At 36.7% G+C, this 20992-nt stretch overlaps 1 protein-coding gene across 12 annotated transcripts in view; it reads left to right on the forward strand.

Annotated features, from left to right (window-relative positions):
- Ercc8 (ERCC excision repair 8, CSA ubiquitin ligase complex subunit) overlaps nucleotides 1-2163 on the forward strand; it is a 74235-nt gene extending 72072 nt beyond the window's left edge. For all 12 annotated transcript variants that reach the window (XM_004862894.3, XM_004862897.3, XM_004862895.3 and 9 more), the window contains one exon: nucleotides 1128-2163. In XM_004862894.3, the coding sequence (XP_004862951.1) occupies nucleotides 1128-1196 (69 nt within the window). In that variant the 3' untranslated portion in view covers nucleotides 1197-2163. The remainder of the gene's footprint in view (nucleotides 1-1127) is intronic.
- The last annotated feature ends 18829 nt before the right edge of the window (nucleotides 2164-20992 follow it).

The following is a 20992-nucleotide window of genomic DNA, read 5'->3' on the forward strand; positions in this document are numbered from 1 at the left end:
AAGGAAAATGAACATGCTCAGATGCACAGTAGGGGTTCCCCTTAACATATAATATTTCTATAAGTTATAAAGGCAATACATCTAACATAATTTAAGAATAGTTTTGGAACTGATACATTATTGGACTTTGGATCTGAACAAACTGACAAATGTACAAGCTGCAAAATAAGAAGCAAATTTAACTCATACACCCAGATACCTTTAAATAATGCCATTATGTTTAAGCCCTTTTAGTCCTTGCCAAAGAATAAGAAGGTAGCCATTCAGGTTTCCCAAACGAATTGATTTGATAATTCACAGATAAGTTACCTGCTATAGGGTAGTTGCTGATTACCTCTATTAGTTATGGCTCTAAGTTGTGAGTACTGTGATACTTTCTTATTTTTTAAATAAACACTATCCAGTGCATGTTATACTTCGGAGAAATCTCCCCGGAAAGCCTATGTCCTAATTACAAACTTCTTACCATTTCTGATGAGTTTCTGAAACATTTTGCCAACCTTATAAAAATAAGCAAAGAAACCTCATGATTTAATAATCCCCTTTACTTTTTTGGTGTAGAAATATTACTCAGCTTAACACCTATTTCTCACATATCAGTATTTGTTTATTTGTACAAGTCAAGTTCATCCAACAGTGAAAAGTTGCTGCGATTAAGTTATATAATTAGTTGCCCAGTGAGACTACAGACCTAGAGCCCCGTCTTTTTTGTTTTTGGTACCGGAGATCGAACTCGGGACCTTGTGCTTGTGAGGCAGGCGGCAGAACCACTGAGCTAAATCCCTGGCCCCCTAGACCCCAGTCTTAACCCCATGATGTCAATGTTCCTCCTTCTCCAGCTAATTCCAGAAAGTTACAGAAACACCCTGAGCAACAGCAGCATGGTATGTATGTATGTATGTATGTATGTATATATTTGTGAGGTGAATACTTTGAAACAAACACAAGTTATTTGGATAAAGTCTGGTATATCTGTTTCAAGTGAAGTTACACTGTCTTCTCTATGTATTTAGGGAGTATTTCTTACAATATCTAATGGCTATTCATAATGGCATATTCCATAACTATTATGAGCCTAAAATTATAAAGTGGAAAAATAAGATCTTCCTTTTTCTTTTTCTTTTAAGACTAAAACCAAGTCACGGTTAAATCCAGCTTTTGAAGATGCCTGGAGCAGCAGTGATGAGGAAGGATGACTGTCAGCCTTGAGGACCTTTGTGTCTCTAACAATGAAACTTTTTAAACAGCACTGTTCGTGTGGAGGGTTTTTTAACTGTTTCTTCTATTCCTAAAAATTAAATTAGTCTTGAATTTGGGTGATATTTTTCATTGAGGTTTTAAAATGAGGTTAATATTTGTATGAAATCCTAAACAGACCTCTAGGCATCTATTTAATCAAAACTGGTCCCATTGATCCTGCCATCGCCAGGCAGCCCCCATTGCTACAGTGTGAGAACAGAAGTTGTTGTGTCTCAGCTAGGGTCTTGAGCTAATCACATGAATGTAAAACACAGTCTGAGAGGATCACCAGGTGGAGGTTATCGGCACCCACTTTCTCCAACTGGCTGTACCATCGACCTGCTTATTTCCACCTCCAAGGATGATTTTATGAAGGATTACCACATAAAACAATGATAGTTGAAAAAGTAGCATTGAAATTATGTGTCCTTTTTAATTTCCTTATTACATTTCTTTTTCTCGATTTTTATTTTTTATTAGTACATGCTTGTAGTACATAATGATCACATTCCGTATGGGGAGTTGGTATATATACTGTATGTAACACATCTTAATTACCCCCATCTCTTGGTCCCCTTACCATTTGCAAAAGACCTCCCTACTTCCTTTCTGTATCTTTCCTTCTTATTCATGTATTCACATTTTATAATGATTTCCTTTAGCTGACCATCATGTACCTGCATGTTGAACAGTTTTGGGCTCAATGTCTTCTACAATCCAAACAGTATACTGTGGGGAGGTCTTTAATTTATGGACAGTCCCGTGTTTGCTTCATTTTAACATCAGAGAGCAGTCTGTGTACTCATGCTTGAACTCTCTTTCTGTGAAACTTTTTAAGATATAACCAAGTCCTGCCTCATTCATCCAAGCAGAAAATGTCTGGCATAAACATGAATGTCATCATAAAATTTCTTTTGTATTCTCTTCTTGTGTCAATCCATGAGTGATTTTTTTGAAGCTAATCCCCACTTCTCATGATCCTGGGAATTGAACCCAGGATACGCTAGGCAAGGACTCTTCCACTGAACTGTTTGATTTTGGGAAGTTATCCTGAGTTAGTTCTTCATTTATAGAAAGGTAATAAAGTACACCTTACAAGGGGCCAAGGATTTACCTCACTGGCACCGCACCTGCCTTGGAAGTGCAAGACCCTGAGTTCGATCCCCGGTACCAGAAAAAAAAAATACACCTGATAAAGTTGTAAGAATAAGTTTTGTCCTGTAAAAATCACTTAGACCTCTTACTTAAAATCTCAATATTACTAGCTGGTGAGTGCCTATCAAAATTCAATCAGATTTTACCTCAAAGGCATGATCTATGTATCTAATTCACCTTTCTCTCCTTTCTAGAATGTGTGTTCTATGAGCGCAAAAAATTTGTCTACTTTGTTTATTGTTCTAGGACCTAGAATTTTGTTTGGCAAATAGTTGATGCAAAAAAAAAAATGTTCAATTAACAGTGAAAAACACCACTACCAAGTCCTTAACTGGGTAAAAATAACTATTCTACTTACAAATTATAAAGTTCTTAATTGACTGCTATTTTTGTAATTTATTGTGTATGAAATTGTTATTAAATATTAGTTGAGAAGTGTTTGTAGGTAAATGGATGCAACTTGGGAACATAATGTTAAGTGAAATAAGTCAGATACACAAACTTAAATATTGCATAGTTTCTTTTATATGAGAAGCTCAAAAAAATATACAAATAGCAAAACAGAAGACAGATAAATAAGAAATAGGGAGAAGTTTAAATAATTCTCCAAATTACCTATTCCATTGTTTCAAAAATACTTCAATATATATGGTAATTTATTTCATTTATACTGCTAGTTTCTCTTAATTCATTGGAAAGTTTTGTGTTATTCTTTTTTTTTTTTTTTTGGTACCAGGGATTGAACTCGGGACCTTGCGCTTGTGAGACAGACGGCAGAACCACTGAGCTAAATCCCTGGCCCAAGTTTTGTATTATTATCTGTTTGTTTCTTCTTTGTTAGGTCTTTTTTTCTATGTTTTGTACTTTGAGTAGCTACTTTTCAGATAATGATATGCAGTGTAGTAACTATTGTTATTCTTTTACTATATTGTCGTGGGATTTTATTTTTTCATAAAATAAAAAAAAATTTGCCAACATAAAAAAAATAGACTAGACCAAAAATAAATGAATAAATGAATAAATAAATAAATAAAAGTAGATAATCTGGGTGATTACAATAATCTTATAATCTTTCTTCTCACAAAATAGCATCAGATCCTTTTCTCAAAGTTCCTATTGGCCTGTACACTCAACATAGATCCTCACTGACACTTTCTAGTGGACTCTATGGGGCTTATTAATTATACCTATAGACAGGTTATACTGGGGCTCTTGCCTTGTAAATCTCAATATTCAAACAAGAATAGGGGAACATTGTGAAACTTTAGTTCAGATTTCTTTATGGTGTCCTCTTCCCAGCCCATTGCCACATGATAATATGGTTGGACTACATTTATCCATTGCACTTGGCTGTAAAGTCCTGGGCTTTCTTCTCTTGTATTTCTCCATATGGAAAAATGACAGATATTTCCAGAAATTTTACACTTCAGTTCACTGATTATTTTTCTGCCCAGAAAGAGTATGGGAAAAATAAAATGAGAGCTCACAGTCTCAAATGTTCACTAAAGACAGAAAGACATAGTACATGAATGAAGGGACAAGGTTAGCAAGAATCATAAAAGAATAACAATAATATTCTTAATTTTTATTCTGCTGTGATACAAGCATGCAATATAATAAATATGTGATATTAGGGGTTACATTTTCTGATATAAAATTCAAATACTCAAAAATAAAAATATTTTGTTGTGTTTTTCTTCTATAATTCATTATTTTTATCTTCAACTGGAGAAATGTGAAATTATTCTCCTGTACCACCTGGGATAAATATTAATTTCATTCAAATAATGTAAAAGTTTTTCACAGATTCCTCACTAAAAGAAAGTTAGGTCACTGGGACATGCCTTTGAATGGAGTATAAAAATTACAGTCCCTTCCTCTTTGCTTCCCAGTTGCCATGAGATGAGCAACTTCATCCACCACGTGCTCCCACCATGATCTACAGTAACACTATAGGATCAAGCAACCATGCACTGAAACCTCTGAAACTGAGCCACAATTAACCTTCCCTTTTTAAGCTGATTGTCTCGGGGGGTTTTTTTTGTCACAGATCAATTCTTAGCCCTGCAAAACATAATCATCATTTAAATTTTTTGAAAATGACTTCTGCATATGAAAGTAGGCCATATCTTTCCTGGCTGAGTTTCCCAGTGGTACGGTTTGATTAGGAATTAGATGAGCAAAATAATTGAGTCATTTGTGTAACTAGTTGTGAACACACATGCAGAAAAACAGTATATTTAATGTCAGCCAAAGGACCAATCTTTGACTAAATCTTCACTAATAAGTTCAGTTCACACTTGCTTTAGGTAACACAAACCAGTATTTTAACAACCATTCACACATACACACACAAAATCCTTCAGTCTCAGACCACATCTGTTGTGTGGATAATATAAGTACAGAAAGCATTGATAGATTTCCTTTAGATCAAACCACGGTAGCACCCCTATTTCATAGTATGAATTACCACATTCGTGACATATTCTTTTTTCAATGAAATGAAATGAAAAAAGGGCTGAAATTAAGCGAGATAGGGAAGGCTACAGTGCGGGGAGTACCAGAGGGTCTGTTGTGTACATTTGAGTTCAAGATATATATTAGGCATCCTTGTGAAGAGGCCCAATTTGGAGTTCAAGAAAAAGAAATATGCTGGAGATACACATTTGAGAATCATGATGATCATGTAGAAGGCATTTAAGCCCTGTCTTACTCAGTTCACCTAAAGAATGTAGATAGATGAGAGAAGACAATCAAGGACTAAACCTTGGGGCTCCCCAACATGAAGAGGTCAGGAGATGAGGGGAAACTGCTGAAGAGACGGAGCAGGAATCTCCAGGAAAAATAGGAGAAAGTACAGGTAAATATGGTATCTTAGAGGTCACGTGAAAACAGTAATTCATGAAGACAGTAGTTAATTTGTCAAATAATGTCAGTAGGGTGGTTAAGATGAGACTAAGATATGATCATTGGATCCTGCTTCCAACAAATACATCTACCTGGTCCTAGTACTGGAACAGGAACATGACTCTTGAAAATATGTTTCTCTGCCAGAGCCAATTTGAATTAGGAGTTTCTATTTAGTGTTCCTTTGGCACACTGTGCTTATCTAAATATAGCATTTAATTACTCAAGGAAATTTTATTATTATTTGCAAGGTACTACTGTGAATTGACAATTTTTTTAAAAAAATCACAAGTTCTATCACAAGGAGCTTTCATTTAATAGAGGTCTCAAGGAACTTTCATTTTCATTCAGGTATGGAGGGGGACAGACAGCAATATTTTTAAAAGTTTCAATAGTATGGTGATAAGCGCTATATAGAAAAAAAATGCAGGGAAGGTGAATAGGGAATGTGAGAAGTTTCAGTACTATGTAATATCCTCAGAAAAATCTTCTCTGAGCAAAGACTGGGAGGATGCAAGAGAGCATGCCATGTAGGTATCCAAGAAGTAGACACATTCTGGGTGGACAGACAAGCACAGAAGTTCTGAGGCAAAGCATGTCTGTCATGTTCAGGAAATAGCAAGGAAATATGTGCAGCTATATTAGAATACACAGAAAGGAAAGAATTTAATAAATAAGGACTAGAGACAGGTAGCAAGTGGCAAAGGGTCTTTGCAAAGACTTGGTACATTTTCTGAAACAAATGGAAAGCTTGAAGAGTTCTGAGCAGAAGAATATGAGATCTCTCTAGTCACCGCTTTGATATAGACTCTAAGGGTTGGCGTGGGGGGGTAATAGCTTAAGCAGGCAGCCAGGTTAAGAGGCTATTGCAGAAATTCAGATGAAGTTAAGAAAACTAGTCCATTAGCCAGGTGTGGTGGTACACATCTGTAATCTCTGCACTCTTGAAGGCTGAGGCAGGAGGAGTGAAAATTCCAGCCTGAGTATTTGATGATTTAGTGAGACCCCGCCTCTAAATAAAAAATAAAGAAAAAGTGAGGATGTAGCTCAGTGTGAAGCTCAGCTTGGTGTTAAGTCCCTAGTACCATATACACATAGACACACACACACACAAACACATACACACACACACATGAGTGCATGCAAATACAGGAAAGAAAGAAAGTAGACTAGTCTATTAAAAAGAAATCCAAAGAAGTTGCCAGGACTAACTAACTAGTAAATACCAAAGGGAGACCAAAGAAAATGCTAACATTTTCTGCTTTCTGCTATCGTATTATATTAGCTGAGGTTGGCTCACTGTTGTAACAGATGAACTAAAAACCCAGAGTCTTCATTTAATATGATTTTGTTTATAATTCATTTAAGATCTGTCTTAGTTTTTTGTTGCTGAGAGCAATATCTGACACATAATTTAAAGGAGGAGAGGTTTATTTTGGCTCACAGTTTGTAGAGGTTTTAGTCTATAATCAGCTAGCATACCAGAGAATTGCTCACTGCATGGCAGGCAGGAAGCAGAGAGAGATTAAGGAAGGAGAAAGGAGATTTTTTTTTTTGGGTACCAGGGATCAAACTTGGGACCTTGCGCTTGCACGGCAGGCGGCAGAACCACTGAGCTAAATCCTCAGCCCGAGAAAGGAGATATTTTTAGGCCATACCCCCAGGTTTTATCTCTGACCTCCTCTGACCAAGTTTTATCTCTTAAAATCACATTTAGCTATAAACTCATCAGTGGGCTAATCCACTGATGAATATTACACCTCTATGATCTAATCACCTCCCAAAAGCTCCACTTAAAAACACCTGAAGATTTGGGTGAAGATTTTGATATCAACCACAACATTTTGCCCCTAGCCCCCAAAGAATCAAGTGCATTCTCTTATGAAAAATGTAGTCTGTCTCTGAGAGTTGTCAAAGTTCCAACCTGAAAAGTCTTAAGTCTAAAGTCTCTGAAATTTATGGTAAACTCTTAGCTGTGAGCCCCTGTAAAAATCAAAAGAAAGTTAAACACTGCCAACATATAATGGTACAGGGTAAACAATTTTATTTTAAAAGGGATAAATAAGGCAGTTGAAAGGAATGAGATCAAAAGAAGACTGAAATCTAACAGAACAAACATTAATTCCCATAGTTTTATGTTGAGCACCCTTGGTAAATTGTGGTGAGATGTGAACTCTAAAGGGTTTGGGTGCCTCACCCCTATGGCACTGTAGGTGGTTGTAATCCTCATGGCCTCTCTCTTGGGATGGCTTTGCTCACTCCTTGCTTTTCTCAGTCATTTTATATTCTCGGCTTTCTTCTTTTTAACATCCTGGGGTTTCCTCTGCACTTTTAGCTTCACCCCACAACTTTATGCACTGCCTTATCAGAGGTGCACTGGCTGGCCTCCCGGAACTTCTTTTGAAACCTGGGGTGGAAGCCACCCTGACTTCACAACTCTTTTATTTTGCATGCACCTAAAACCAGCACCATGAGAATTATGCCAAAGTCTCCCGCTAGCTGGAGCAGTAGTGAGCCCTTTTTCATTCTGTTGTTGGTTGCAGAGTCCTCCAAGTACCTGGATGGTGAAGCACTGTAAACTGAATACTGAGGAATTAATTTTCTAGGCGGTACTTTTTTAAAAATAGAATGCCCTGGGGCTGTCTCCTCAAAGCAAAATCTTTTACCTTTGCAATCTTGAGCCTGGAAAGGGTGGGGACTTGCTGGTTTTTCACATTTCCTCAAGGCATTTTTCAAATTGCCTTGTTCTAAAGGTTTTGGCTTTTATTAAAATGCTAACCTTATTAGCAGCCAAGCTCTCCTTTGGTTTAGCTTTGTGGGCCTTAACTTTACTAGAGTTTTTCTTCTGGCCAAACTCAAAACTTTTTAAATCATTTGGCTGGAATGTTTGCTCTTAATTCTCAGTGTAAACCTGGCTAAATGCTCCCAACAGCCTGAATGTTTGGCTGTCTTGAAATTTTTTGCCCTAGATTAACTAGTCCACTACCCTTAATCTCAGTCTCCTGAAAGTGTCAAGTCATGAGCAAAATATTGACAAAATTTCCACCAAAGTATAACACACATGACCTAGACTCCAAGGCAGTCCTTGTTCCCAACTGAAATCCCCTGAGGCTGGCCTTCATTGGCTGCATTTTTATCAGCATTTTGGTCTTCTGAGCTCTAACCAAAATCTCCCATCAAGCTTGGCTTACACCATTTTAGAGGTACTTCTCCAGCTGGCATTTGCAAACCTTTCCAAACTCCTCTCACAAAACAGTTCCAAAGGCTTCTGAACTACATGGTCAGGTAGTTTCTCAGAGATGACCCTACTCCTGGTACCAAAATCTGTTTTGCTTTCTCATTGTTAAGACACAATATCCAATACCTAAAAGGTTTATTTTGGCTTAGAATTTGTAGAGGTTTTTGTCTATAGTCAGCTAGCTCCAAGGCAGGGCAGGATGGGAGAGGGGCATGGCAGAGGAGAAACAGTTTATGGCATGGCAGCCAGGAAACAGGGAGTGATTAAGGGAGGAGGAAAGGAAATATATTTTTTAGGCCATGGCCTCAGTGAGCTACCTCCTCTGACCACGTTTTAGCTCCCAATATTACATTTAGCTATAAACTCATTAGTGGGCTAATCCACTGATGAGTATTATTGCCTCTATGATCCAATCATCTCCCAACCCAACCCCCCACCCCCACTCCCGTGCATGAGATCTAGGGGGCTATCTGGATGTAACAAGACCCTTCTCTTCCAATACTAATTGAGAATTTAGGATCCCTTTCATCTTGTGGCTCTACCACATTCAACATTCCTTCAGGTTAACTAAAGAAAAAGGACTTAACGAAGTGTGTGAGTAAGCCAGGCCTGGAAGTGTCAAGCAATACTTTGCTCAAATTCCACTGGCCAGAACTCACTCATATGACTTGTAAACTGTAAGGAAGGCTGACAAACATATTCCACCTGTAAGAGAACAAGGAAACAGATCTCATGGTCTTCTACAACTATGAGTGGGCATGCTCTTCACTTCTAGCCATGTTTGTCACCAAAATATTCTGGATTCCCTTTGTTCAATGTACCAAGAACTAATTCCTTTACAGATTCTAAATTATAAAGAGCTGGTTATTTATACACTCATCATCACTGTTTTTCTTTAATTGCCATAAATCTTTCCTTAAGCCTTCTGAACAGGCCTAATATTTCCTCATCCTAATGTAGAAGAAAGAGGCTGAAACAAATGAACTGTAACTGAATAACTAACAAATTTTGCTTTTGGGGATTACAAGTCACAACTTTTCCACCCTCATTTACTTTGCTTTACCTGCACAGTTGCCTTATTATTTAGAAATACAGAACTCATTTTAAGTGCATTAAAATCTTTATGCAAATCAAGAACAACCAGAGATGAAAGATAGCACCTTTTAAATTACATCTGTTTTCAGCTCTTGATCTGTGCTAAAGAAAAAGAAACATGGATAATATAAAACAATTTGTAATTCCTTTCTCTGGGTATGTATATGTTCATATCCACTAATACAATTCTTCAAGGTGGCCTCCTTTGTCGTGTATGCCAAATGATCTGTACAAACTGATTAACTAAGTACAAATTAAACTCATAGGATAAGTAATTTTGAAAATATACCTTAAACTACAAAATAAAAACATTCCAATAACAGTTTAAAATGCACATTTTAATCTAAGGCTACATTTATTGTACAAGTAAAGATAATTTGACTAACTTGATGTTCTTGTTCACAGCCAAAAGTCATACATTTTGTTTAATAAACATAACCCCGGTACTTATTTCTGCTTTTTTATCAACTTTCAGTACAGCTGCAGTGCTATGCTTGAATGTGTCCCCATTAATTCATACGTTGAAAGCTAATCAGCAAAGTGATAATAACAGAAGGTGGAACCTTTGGGATTTGATTAGATCATGAATCCCACAGAGAGCTACCTTGGCCCTTCAACCATGTGAAGATGTGGCTGGATTCCTATTGAAAGAGCCCAAAAATATGTATTTTTAAACATCTATCCTCAGTGATTATTAAAACCAATCAGTATGGAACCAACCCAAACACTAAGCTAGTACAGATGAAACTCTTCTAAAATAATAGTGTCTATTTGCTAGAATGTTGGGTAAATCTGTGACATACATTGACCATCAGTAAACAGTAATTTTACATAAGACTTTAGAGTAACATATAAAACTTACTGTACTATACAGTGAAAAAAATTTGAGTAACGTATGGTGCAAATAATATAGCGTATGGTAATAAATTCCAAAATATTATGAGAGCAAAATAATGTCTTAAACTGTAAATATTTTATGTCTTCTTAATCATTTGTTGTATTCTTTGTGTCAATTAAAACATGAAAATACAGTTTTTCTTGAAGGCACATTATTTAACCATTCAATAAAATACAAATTATGGTAATAGTTCTCTTTATTTGAAAGACACTTTATCATGAAATGTACCACATGAGGATTTTAATTAAAAATTATATTAGATTTAGCCCTCACAGGCCTTTGCGATATCAAGATAAACTGATTGAATAAATTTTCAGATAATATAGCACTTAAAAGTATACATATATAATTTTTATAATGTTTGAAGTCAGATGAGGGTTAATCTCATCTTCATGTGTCAATCCTTTATAGCTGAATGCCATTTTAAACATTTTCAAATGTTGGGATTTATGGGAAGATAATTACAATATTGATTGTTATAATAATTTAGAGCATGTTCTTATCTCATATCTCACTTCTATCCTGTCTTGAAGACACAAATTTTTTTGTTGTTTGTTTACCGGGGATCGAACTCAGGACCTTGCATTTGCGAGGCAGGCGCAGAGCCACTAAGTTAAATCCCAGGTCCCATTGAAGACACAAATTTCACACACATCTTGGGTAGAGGAAAAGAAGCATGAACGAAAAGAAAACAATTTGTCTGAAATTGATAGTTTTCATTTTCAATGCTTAAAAATGAAACTAAAGCCATTAAACTTGGAAGCCTACATACACATGAAGGCAAAGGAACAAGATGAGGGGATAGTTGATTGTCGAGTTCTCATTTACTTAAAGTACATCAATGCCTTGGTTCACTAATGCTTCTGTTTGCAAACAAAAGCTTTAGACAAAATTTTGCATCCTTTAGCAAACGCCAGATTGGGTGGCAAACATGACCACAGCCATCATGCCCACACAATCACAAACACAGCCATCTTCCCCAAAATTGTAAAACAAATTAAGTTCATAAACCGAGGTACCACTATACCTCTCATATTCTAATCATGTTCTTCCTCCACATGGGAAGTTGTTTTAAAGCATTTAAATAAGCTTAAACAAGTCCCTCCCACAACTTTCCTAAGTTTTTTTTTTACCATCTACACACTCACTTAGCATCAACTGCTTTTATTCTAGGTACCAAGCATGCAAAGAGACATTAGACAAAAATCTCTGCCCTTGTGAGTTCATAATTTAACTGAATAAACAATGATAAATATCAGAAAACATAGTTACATGTAAAATGTTTCTCAAAAGTGCAGCTCTCTCAACATATATATCTATATCTACCTATATTTATATCTATCTATATATATATTTATGTTTGTGTTTAAAGTACAGATTCCTTGGCTCACTCTTTAAACCTACTAAATTAGCATCTCTGGAAATATGCATACATTTTAACAACATCCCAAAGATGATGACTCTAAGTTTGAGAATCACTGCTAAAAATTAAATCTGTATGAGACTGACATAGAACAAAGAGCTGCCAGTAAGGATTCAGTCTCCTCTCAACTAATGAAAAGTATCATAAAAAAAATAAAATGGAGCCTGGTATAGCAGTCCATGCCTGTATCTCAGCACTCTGAGAGGCTGAAGCAGTAGAAGAGTAACTTAGTGACCTAGCGAGACCCTGTCTCAAAATTTTTAAAAGCTGTGGGGATGTAGCTCAGTGGGTAGACCTTGGTTTCCATCTCAAGTACCACAAACAAACAGAAAAAGAAAAAATGGTAATTGTTCATGAAGGTTATCGCTGTCTCAAAAGACAATCAAAAAGACTGAGCAGATAATTACTAAAAGGGTTTAATAAACATAATGAATATATAATCATTGCACAAAATTAATAATATTTTATATTTACACATAGAAAATGTAAGTTAAAATACATATATAATTTATAATAGCCACAATAACTATAAGGTTCCTAGGAGTGTGTCTAATAAATTATGTGAAAGACAGAGAAAGTCAAAACCTTCTTAAAAGACAAAATTTATAAATAGAGAAATAATGTTTATGGATGGGTTGCCTCAATATTGTAGAGATGGCAAATTATCCCCAACTAACTTTAATGCAATTCAAATCAGAATCCTACATTAGCATTCCATTGGGAAAAAAGTTGATTTTATGTATTTAAGTTTATTTTTATTAATACATCTTAATGATACAACATGGGTTTCATTGTGACATTTTTTACACTTGTACACAATACAGTTTAATCATATCTACCCCCTCAGCCTCTGCCATCCTTCCCATCAACTCCCCTTGATCCTCTTTCTCTTCTATAACATGTTGTGTTCCTCTGCCCCAGATTCTACATGTGAGAGAAAACATGTAATAGTTGTCTTCCCAAGTTTGGCTTATTTCATTTAACATAATGTCCTCCAGTTGCATATATTTTCCTGAAAATGGCATGATTTCATTCTTCTTTATGATTGAATAATTACTCCATTGTGCACACATATATCACATTTTCCTCATTCACTCATTCATTGATAGGCACCTAGGCTGATCACGTGACTTGGCTATTATGAATAGTGCAGCCATAAACATAGTTGTGTGAATACCTCTATCATTTGCTGACTTTGATTTCTCTGGGTATATACAGAAGAGTGATGTGGCTTGATCATATGGCAGTTCTAATTTTAATTTTTGAGAAACTGCCACACTGGTTTCCATAGTAGCTGTACTAATTTGCATTCCTACCAATGGTGTAGAAAGGTTCCTTTCCCTCTGCAATCTTGCCAGCACTTATTATTTTTTGTATTCTTTTTTTTGGTTCTGGAGATTGAATTCAGGTCCTTGCGCTTGCGAGGCAGGCGGCGGCACCACTGAGCTAAATCCCTGGCCCTGTTTTTTGTATTCTTGATGACAGCCATTCTGACTGGGGTGAGATGGAATCTTGATGTAATTTTGATTTGCTTTCACCAATAGCTAATGATGCTGAACTTTTTAATACAATTATTAGCCATTTGTATTTCTTTTGAGAAGTACGTATTCAATTGATTTCTCTGCTTATTGATTGAGTTACTTTTCTTTTGGATATGTCCATATATATGTTATTAATCCTCTTTCTGAAAAATAGCTGGCAAGTATTTTCTCCCATGTTATACACTGTCTCTTCACTATTGATAGGATCCTTTGCTGAGCAAAAGTTTGTTGACTTGATGCATTCCCATTTGTCAATTTTTATTTTTATTTTCTTAGCTATTAGAGTCTTATTCAGGAAATTATTGCCTATTCTAATGTCTTGAAGTATTTCTTTGATGTTTTCCTCTAGTGGTTTCAAGTTTCAGGTACAGGGATCTAGTTTCAAGCTTAATTTTCTACATGTGGATATCCATTTTTACCAGCACCATTTCTTAAAGAATTTACCTTTTCTTCAGCATGTTCTGGAGCCTTTGTTAAGAATCAAATGGCCATCGTATAGCGGGTTTATTTCTGGGTTCTCTATTCAATTCCATTGGTTATCTGTCTCTTTTTGTGCCACACCATGTTGTTTTTGTTACAATGGCTCTCTAGTATATTTTAAAATTTGGTTTTGTTATGTCTCCAGCATTGCTCTTCTTGTTCAGGATTGCTCTGGCTATTCAGGGTCTTTTGTGCTTCCATATGAATTATAAGATTTTTTTCTAGTTTTGTGAAGAATGATAATGGTATTTTGATGACCATTGAATTGAATCTATAGCTTGCTTTAAAATATACACAGAAGAATAAAAAAGAATGGAAATCCAAGGCAAAAAATATTGAGAGTGGAATGGTATCAAGAGCCTAGACACAGAACCACATATTTGAGGGATCTTAAAAACGGGGGTGGGGGCTGATACCTGCAACTGATATCACAGCAAAGGGCTCATTCTCCTAATATGTATACTAAAGTCTCTCCAAAATTGATGGGCAAAAAGCTACAACCTAATAGAAAAATAGAGGGTAAAAACAGTCTATCAAAATGGAAATAGAAATGACTTTAAAGCGTGTAAGAAAGATGCTCAATCTCACTTTGTGATAAACACAAATGGAAGTTATTGCAGCAATCTGTATTTCATTTATTAAACTGAAAAACATCCAAATATCTGATATCACAATATATTGGTAAGGCTATGGGGGAAAATGATACTTTCAGACAGTGTTGGCAGGAGTGTAAATTAATGTAACCCTAGATGGAAGGCAATTTTGGCAACAGGTATCAGAATTACAAATATCCTTACCCATGAACCAGCAGTTCCATCTTTAGGAATTTATCTAGTGCGTGCGAAGTTATTCCTTATAACACTGTTTAACTCTGGTTAATAACATGAATGGTAGAGCCTAATAGCCTAGTTTTAGATCCCAATGCTAACGCGTACTCAAATTATGGCCACAAGTAGATCACTAAATCTCCCCATGCCTCAATTTCTTCATCTAAAAAGTGGGAGTAATAATATTTACTTCTGTGGGTTGGTGGCAGGATTAAATGAATGAATAAACAGTACTTACAACAGTAGCTAGCCCTAGTATGAAGGTCTTAGCTATTGTTTTTAACGCCAAAAGCCTACAAACAACTATATGTTTATTATTTGGAGCCTGGTTGAAATATTATGGTGGACTCATAGAATATAGATGTAAAAGATGAATACATACAGTTTTTATGGCAGTACCTCCAAGATATTTTTACAAAAGCAAAGCATACAGCAACGTGTAGCCTATTATATGCATTAAAAAGGACAGAGACAAGCAGAATATTTTTCTGTTGTCTTTTATAGGCAGTACAAAAAAATCTCTGTATGGGTACCAGAAAGGCATGGATGACACAAAGGCAGGAGAGAGATTTTTAACTATAGACATTTTATGTATGAAAGGCACATATATATATTACCTGTTTCAAAACAATAATAATTTAAAAAGAATTAGGATGCATTAAAGATATGAATGGAATAAGAAAAAAAGCCATATATTTTAGAAAACGAAAAACAGCACAGTTATGACATTAGAAAAAGGAAACATTTCTCATGTGAGAAACAAAAACACAAAGCATAGAAAAACACTGATGGCTTTACTTTGTGCAGTACTGGGAGGTGAATTACATTATTTAAAATTTCATAGCAATTATCCTCATAAAATTAAAATATTTTTAATTTTTAAGAAATTTTTTGAGCAAAAGACTCATTATATTGCCCATCCAAGTCTCAAATTCTCAAGCTCAAGTAATCTTGGTGGCTCAGCCTCCCGAGTAGCTGTGACTACAGACACATGCCACCAGGCCTATCTCATAAAAGTAAAATATAAACCCCAGGTTGGACAAAGGTATTGCAAAATATGACTGAAATGTTAGCATAAATCAATAAGAAAAACAACTGTAAAAATAAACAAATGATATGAAAAAAGAATTCAAAGGTGACACCTCTATAGCTAAAAAAGTCTCACAGTGCCAGATCCAGTGTATGAAGTAGATGAAGACATACTATAATGTTCTTATGTGACAGAAATTACAGTAAACTGTTGATCAATAAGGGGTGATCAAAGAAAAATAAACAAATAACAAACAACAAAATGAACAAATATATATATCCATGCATATAGTCTGAAAACACTAAATGTTGGCAAGGATTTAGAGGAGTAATTATTGTATGTATATTGTAGTGAAAGTGTAAATTGGTATTATTTAGGAAAGTAAGGCAGTCAGTGCTATGGACTGAATGTTAATGTCCTTCCCAAATTCATGTATGAATCCCCGTCCCCAAATGTGATGATATTTGGATGTTGGCCTTTTAGGAAGTAATTAAGTTTAGATGAACTCATGAGCATAAGGACACTCCCCACCCCCACCCCCACCATATATACACTCATAAGAAGAGGAAGGAAAAACCATGAGAGCACACATTGAGAAAAGGGCCCTAACTAGAACCCAGTCATATACATGCACCCAGTCCTTGGACTTCCAGCCTCCAGAACTGTAAGAAAATATGTTTTTTAAGCCACCCAGTATGGTATTTCGTTATAGCAGACTGAGCTAAGACAAGGTTCTCAATCACAAGCCATAGAAACTAACTCTGGCTTTTTTAAACAGAAAAGGAACTTACAAAAAGTATGAAGAAGATTACAGAATCTCCACAAAGTCTGGGCAACAGCTCTGTAAAAGTAGGAGCAAAGAGTCTATGCTGACAAACCAGAGCTAACTTTATGCCACTGAACCAGACAGAGGAGCCAGCTCCCTCACTGGCAGACACAGCTCCTTTGTGTCACTAGTTTCAACTTCAGAATCCTGTGTGGGGACAATAAGTAGGTGATATCTGCTTGGGCAAGTCTCAGTCATGACTGTGTTCTCCAGTGGCCCAAAGGGCTGGCAAAGTAAATGCTGTGCATATGCAGCTAGCTTCTTTCATGGGAGGTAAACTTGGTCACTCACTGTTTCATACATGAGAATGTCTTCAAATATAGGAAGAAGGGTGGCCAGGGATTTAGCGCAGTGGTTCTGCCACCCCAGGGCAAGGCCCGGAGTTCAATCTCCAGGATAAAAAAAAACATATATATATGAAGAAGGTGCAGATACACGGCAGCCAGAAAATAACACATACCCTCGAGAAAGAACAATATATTTCATGAAGAGCATTTGTAAGTACAAATCCTAGAAATTTTTGTCTGCATGGATACAAGAAAATATTTATTTCTATATTTATTGTCTCAAAAAAGAAAACATTTGGAAATGACCCTTTTCTATTCATTAGGGAGCAATAGGATAAATGGTTTAGTTGTACAATATAATGCTATATATAATTGAATGAAAAAGAACTACATGTATCAAGATGAATAATCTTAAAAACTGAAGAATAAACTTACATAAGAATACATTAAGTATAATACTAGTTACATAAAATGGAACCATATACAAAATTAGAGTGCAAATTCAGATCGATATATATGTAATGAAAGTATAAAAACATACATGGAAATGACACATAGCTACTTCAGGATACTTTTGAGGGAATAAAAGAGATTAGAGCAGGTTGGAGCTTAAGCTATCATATGTCTTAAAAAATAAGCCAAATTTGGAACAATATTAATATTTGAGTAGACATTAGATAATGTCATTCTTTTACCCAGATGCCCTTGGAGGCATTATTAACCTTAAAAGGTCACTGGTACCAACTTTTTGTGTCTCTCAAAGGCATCACTACAACAGTTGTCTTTCTCCCATCACCATAAGGTTTTCTTTCTCTAATAATTTTTTTCCAAAATATAATAAACCTATTATAAATGTCATATTGTTAAAAAAAAAAACAAAAAAAAACCTCTCTAGACCTTATTTCCTCCTTCTGCCATTACCTCATTTCTTTGCTCCTTTTTACCACAAGAATTCTTGAAAAATTTGCCTAAGCTTCTGGTCTTCAATTTCTCTCCTACTCCTTCCATTTCTCCAAAAGTGCTCAAACCAAAACCCAAGATCAATCAATGAGTTCCATATTGTTAAATCAATGATCACTTTCTAAACCTCAGCTTTTTTGTTGTTTTTGTTTTTTCCGGTACTAGCGATCAAACTCAGGACCTTGCCCTTGCAGGACAGGTGCGGTGCCAATGAGCAGTAAATTCCCAGCCCTTCTGATACTCAATTTTTGACATAGTTGCTAAGTAATTAGCTCCTACACCTTTAAACATTTTTTCTCTTGCTGTGATAAGAGTCTGAATTACTGTTCAGTAAATAGAACTGCTGATTTTCTTCACTATGGGATGAATGTTTCCCTACTATTTTGACACTGGATGTGGCTATGTGACATACTTAAGCCTATGTAGTATTAGCCAACATGATGTGAGGCCTTCAACCTGCTCATGGGCTTTGGATTGGCTTTTGCATCTCAGTGATCATAAAAAAGATCTCCAAACTAGCTGGGCTCCAGGAGAAACACACATTGAAGATTTAACCTCAACCCTCAACATAGAGCTGAGCTACTCAGTTAGGCACAGCCTAGGACAGCTGAATGAAACCAACCCACACACCTGTGGGCATGAAAACAAATAAATGGCCAAAAGCTATTGAGATGTAAAGTGAAGATATAAGGCATTATTGCTGCAATACCTAACACACCTGCCTTCCAGAACACATCCCTCCCCCACTGTTCCTCATTCCCCTGACCATTTATGACCTGAAGTCTTCCAGGACCAATTTTCAGATCTCTTCTCTTTTCTTACTCTTGGTGCCCTTAGACACTTTCATATCTTTAAATACGATCTATAAGCCTAGGCCTTTCTTGAACTCCAGAGTGATAAAACAAACTGCCTACTTGACATGCCCATTTGGATATCTAATAGGAATCTCAAATTAAATATTTCCCAAACTACTCCTACACCTTTCCAGATTTTCTCCCCACAGTCTTCCTCTTATTAAGTGGTCAGTTTCACCTTACCTTAGTGTAAGACAAATGTCCTGGTGTCGTTCTTGACTTAAAGAACAAAAAAAACCCCTCTCACCTCCCACCACATCTTTGAGAAACTCCCTTGATACCTTCAGAGTGTCTTTAAAATCTGGCCCTTTCATTACTACCAACCTAGTGCAAGCCACCTTATCTTTCATCTGGATTGTGTAAGAGCCTCCTAATATCTTCTTGCTTCAGCTCTTAGTCTCATCACCCCATACTCTGTGCTCAAAACATGTTGCCTGAATACTTCCTTTCCAATGTCAGCCATATGGTGTCAGTTCTTTACTCAAACTGCTTCTAAAGGTTTTGACCTTGTTTATTGTTACTATCCCTACTCACTCCAGTTCAACCACTCTGACCTTCCTGCTATTTTATTAATTTTAACATTCCAGCCAGGCTTGTTCTCATTGACTGCTGTTGCCATTGATTGAGAGTGGTTACCTGGAGACATGGCTGGCCACCGCATCACTTTAAAATCTCCACTCAAATAGCCCCTTTCTTTGAGGCCTTTTCTAATCTCTGTACCACTGCATCTCCAAAAGACCCTCTAGTCTCTCCCCTTTTTTCTTCTCCCTCCCTTGTACATATTTTAGTTATTTATTCATAATTCCATTAATTGTAATCCCCAACTAGAATGAATGTACAGTCCCTGAGAACAGGGAATATATTTTTGTTTTGCCATCTGTTGAATCTTCAGGTCAATCTGGTAGCATGCAGTGGCATTCAAATATTCCTTTAAAAATGAATCTATTTGACCTTCTGTGTATTTGAAATTTCATATAGATATACCAACAGACTCAGAGGTAACTGTCATTAAGCAATCATTTCTAATTCCCAAAAGATTTTCCAATCTACTAAATAATCTGTTTATTTTTGTTTGTTTGTTTGTTTGTTTTGGTACCGGAGATGAAACTCAGGATTTTGCCCTTACAAGGCAGGTGCAGGTGCCACTGAGCTAAATCCCAGGCCTATAATCTGTTTATAATATGCAAGAAACTTGATCTAAAATGGAGAAATCTTCAGTTTCTTTGACTCCAAGATTCTCTTAAGTTTGAGCTTTCATGTTTTTGGTTTTCTTCTCAATGGCATAAGTGGGTTTTACATAAAGCATTAAAACCTCCTGCTCAATGTACTAGGATAAAGCCACAGCAAGATAACTTATTCATGCTTCTGGCCCACTGATTGTTCTTCTCTCCACCTGGACTCCCCAGTTGTCTTGACCTTTAGCCTGATTCCATGTTAAGTACTCACAGCACAAGAACACAATCCACATTTGTGAGATGCCTGGGTCAGAAATGCAACTTCCCAGGCTATTACTGGGGGGAGGAGGTTCTAGAAGTCAGTCTGATTCTAGCGCCTGGTTTTGCCTTGTAAGCATGCCCCTTGTCTTGACGCTACGCTTCCAAATTGTAACAGCAGCAAATATCAGACCCAAGGCTCAGGCCTAACACTGATCCCCCAGTCCGCCTCCCAGTCTGCCTCCCAGCCCAAGAGAAGATAAGGAGAAATGAGTGTGTTAGACTTCGTTCCCCTCAACAACTGCGTTTGCTGTTGATGATAACAGGAAAATGGTCCATTAATATTATATACAATCTGCTCGTCATTGCTCTAAAAGTCTGTTCCCCAAATATCTGCAACATTTCATCAATTTCTTAATAATCCCTCAGGACAGTGCTGCTCTAAATCGAGATCGTTCCCTGAGGACGTCCTTGGGTCGGTGCAGCCTCGGTTTCAGACGTGAACCAACTCCCCGAATTGTCTTTCGGGAGCAGGACTCCCCTTTTCTCTTCTCCGCTTCCCAGCTTCCCCACAGCCGGTGTTCCTCTTTTCATTTTCCTAGAACCCATTCCCAACTGAGTTATGCCGGACCACCGTTCTCATTCTATTTAAAGGAAATCTTTAAGAGGACCCGCAGAGAAAGCATTTGTGCTCAGAAAGAAACTTAAGGAGGAGGACGGCCGCCCTAGCCGGCCGCCCGAGCGCGCTGGGGCGCGGGGCCCGGCGCGGGCGCGCGCTCGGCTCCGCCCCCCGCTCCCC

Source organism: Heterocephalus glaber, unplaced genomic scaffold (assembly GCF_053883595.1).
Source record: "Heterocephalus glaber isolate CG9 unplaced genomic scaffold, H.glaber_assembly_v1.0 deba00001543, whole genome shotgun sequence".
NCBI classification, from domain to species: Eukaryota; Metazoa; Chordata; class Mammalia; order Rodentia; family Bathyergidae; genus Heterocephalus; species Heterocephalus glaber.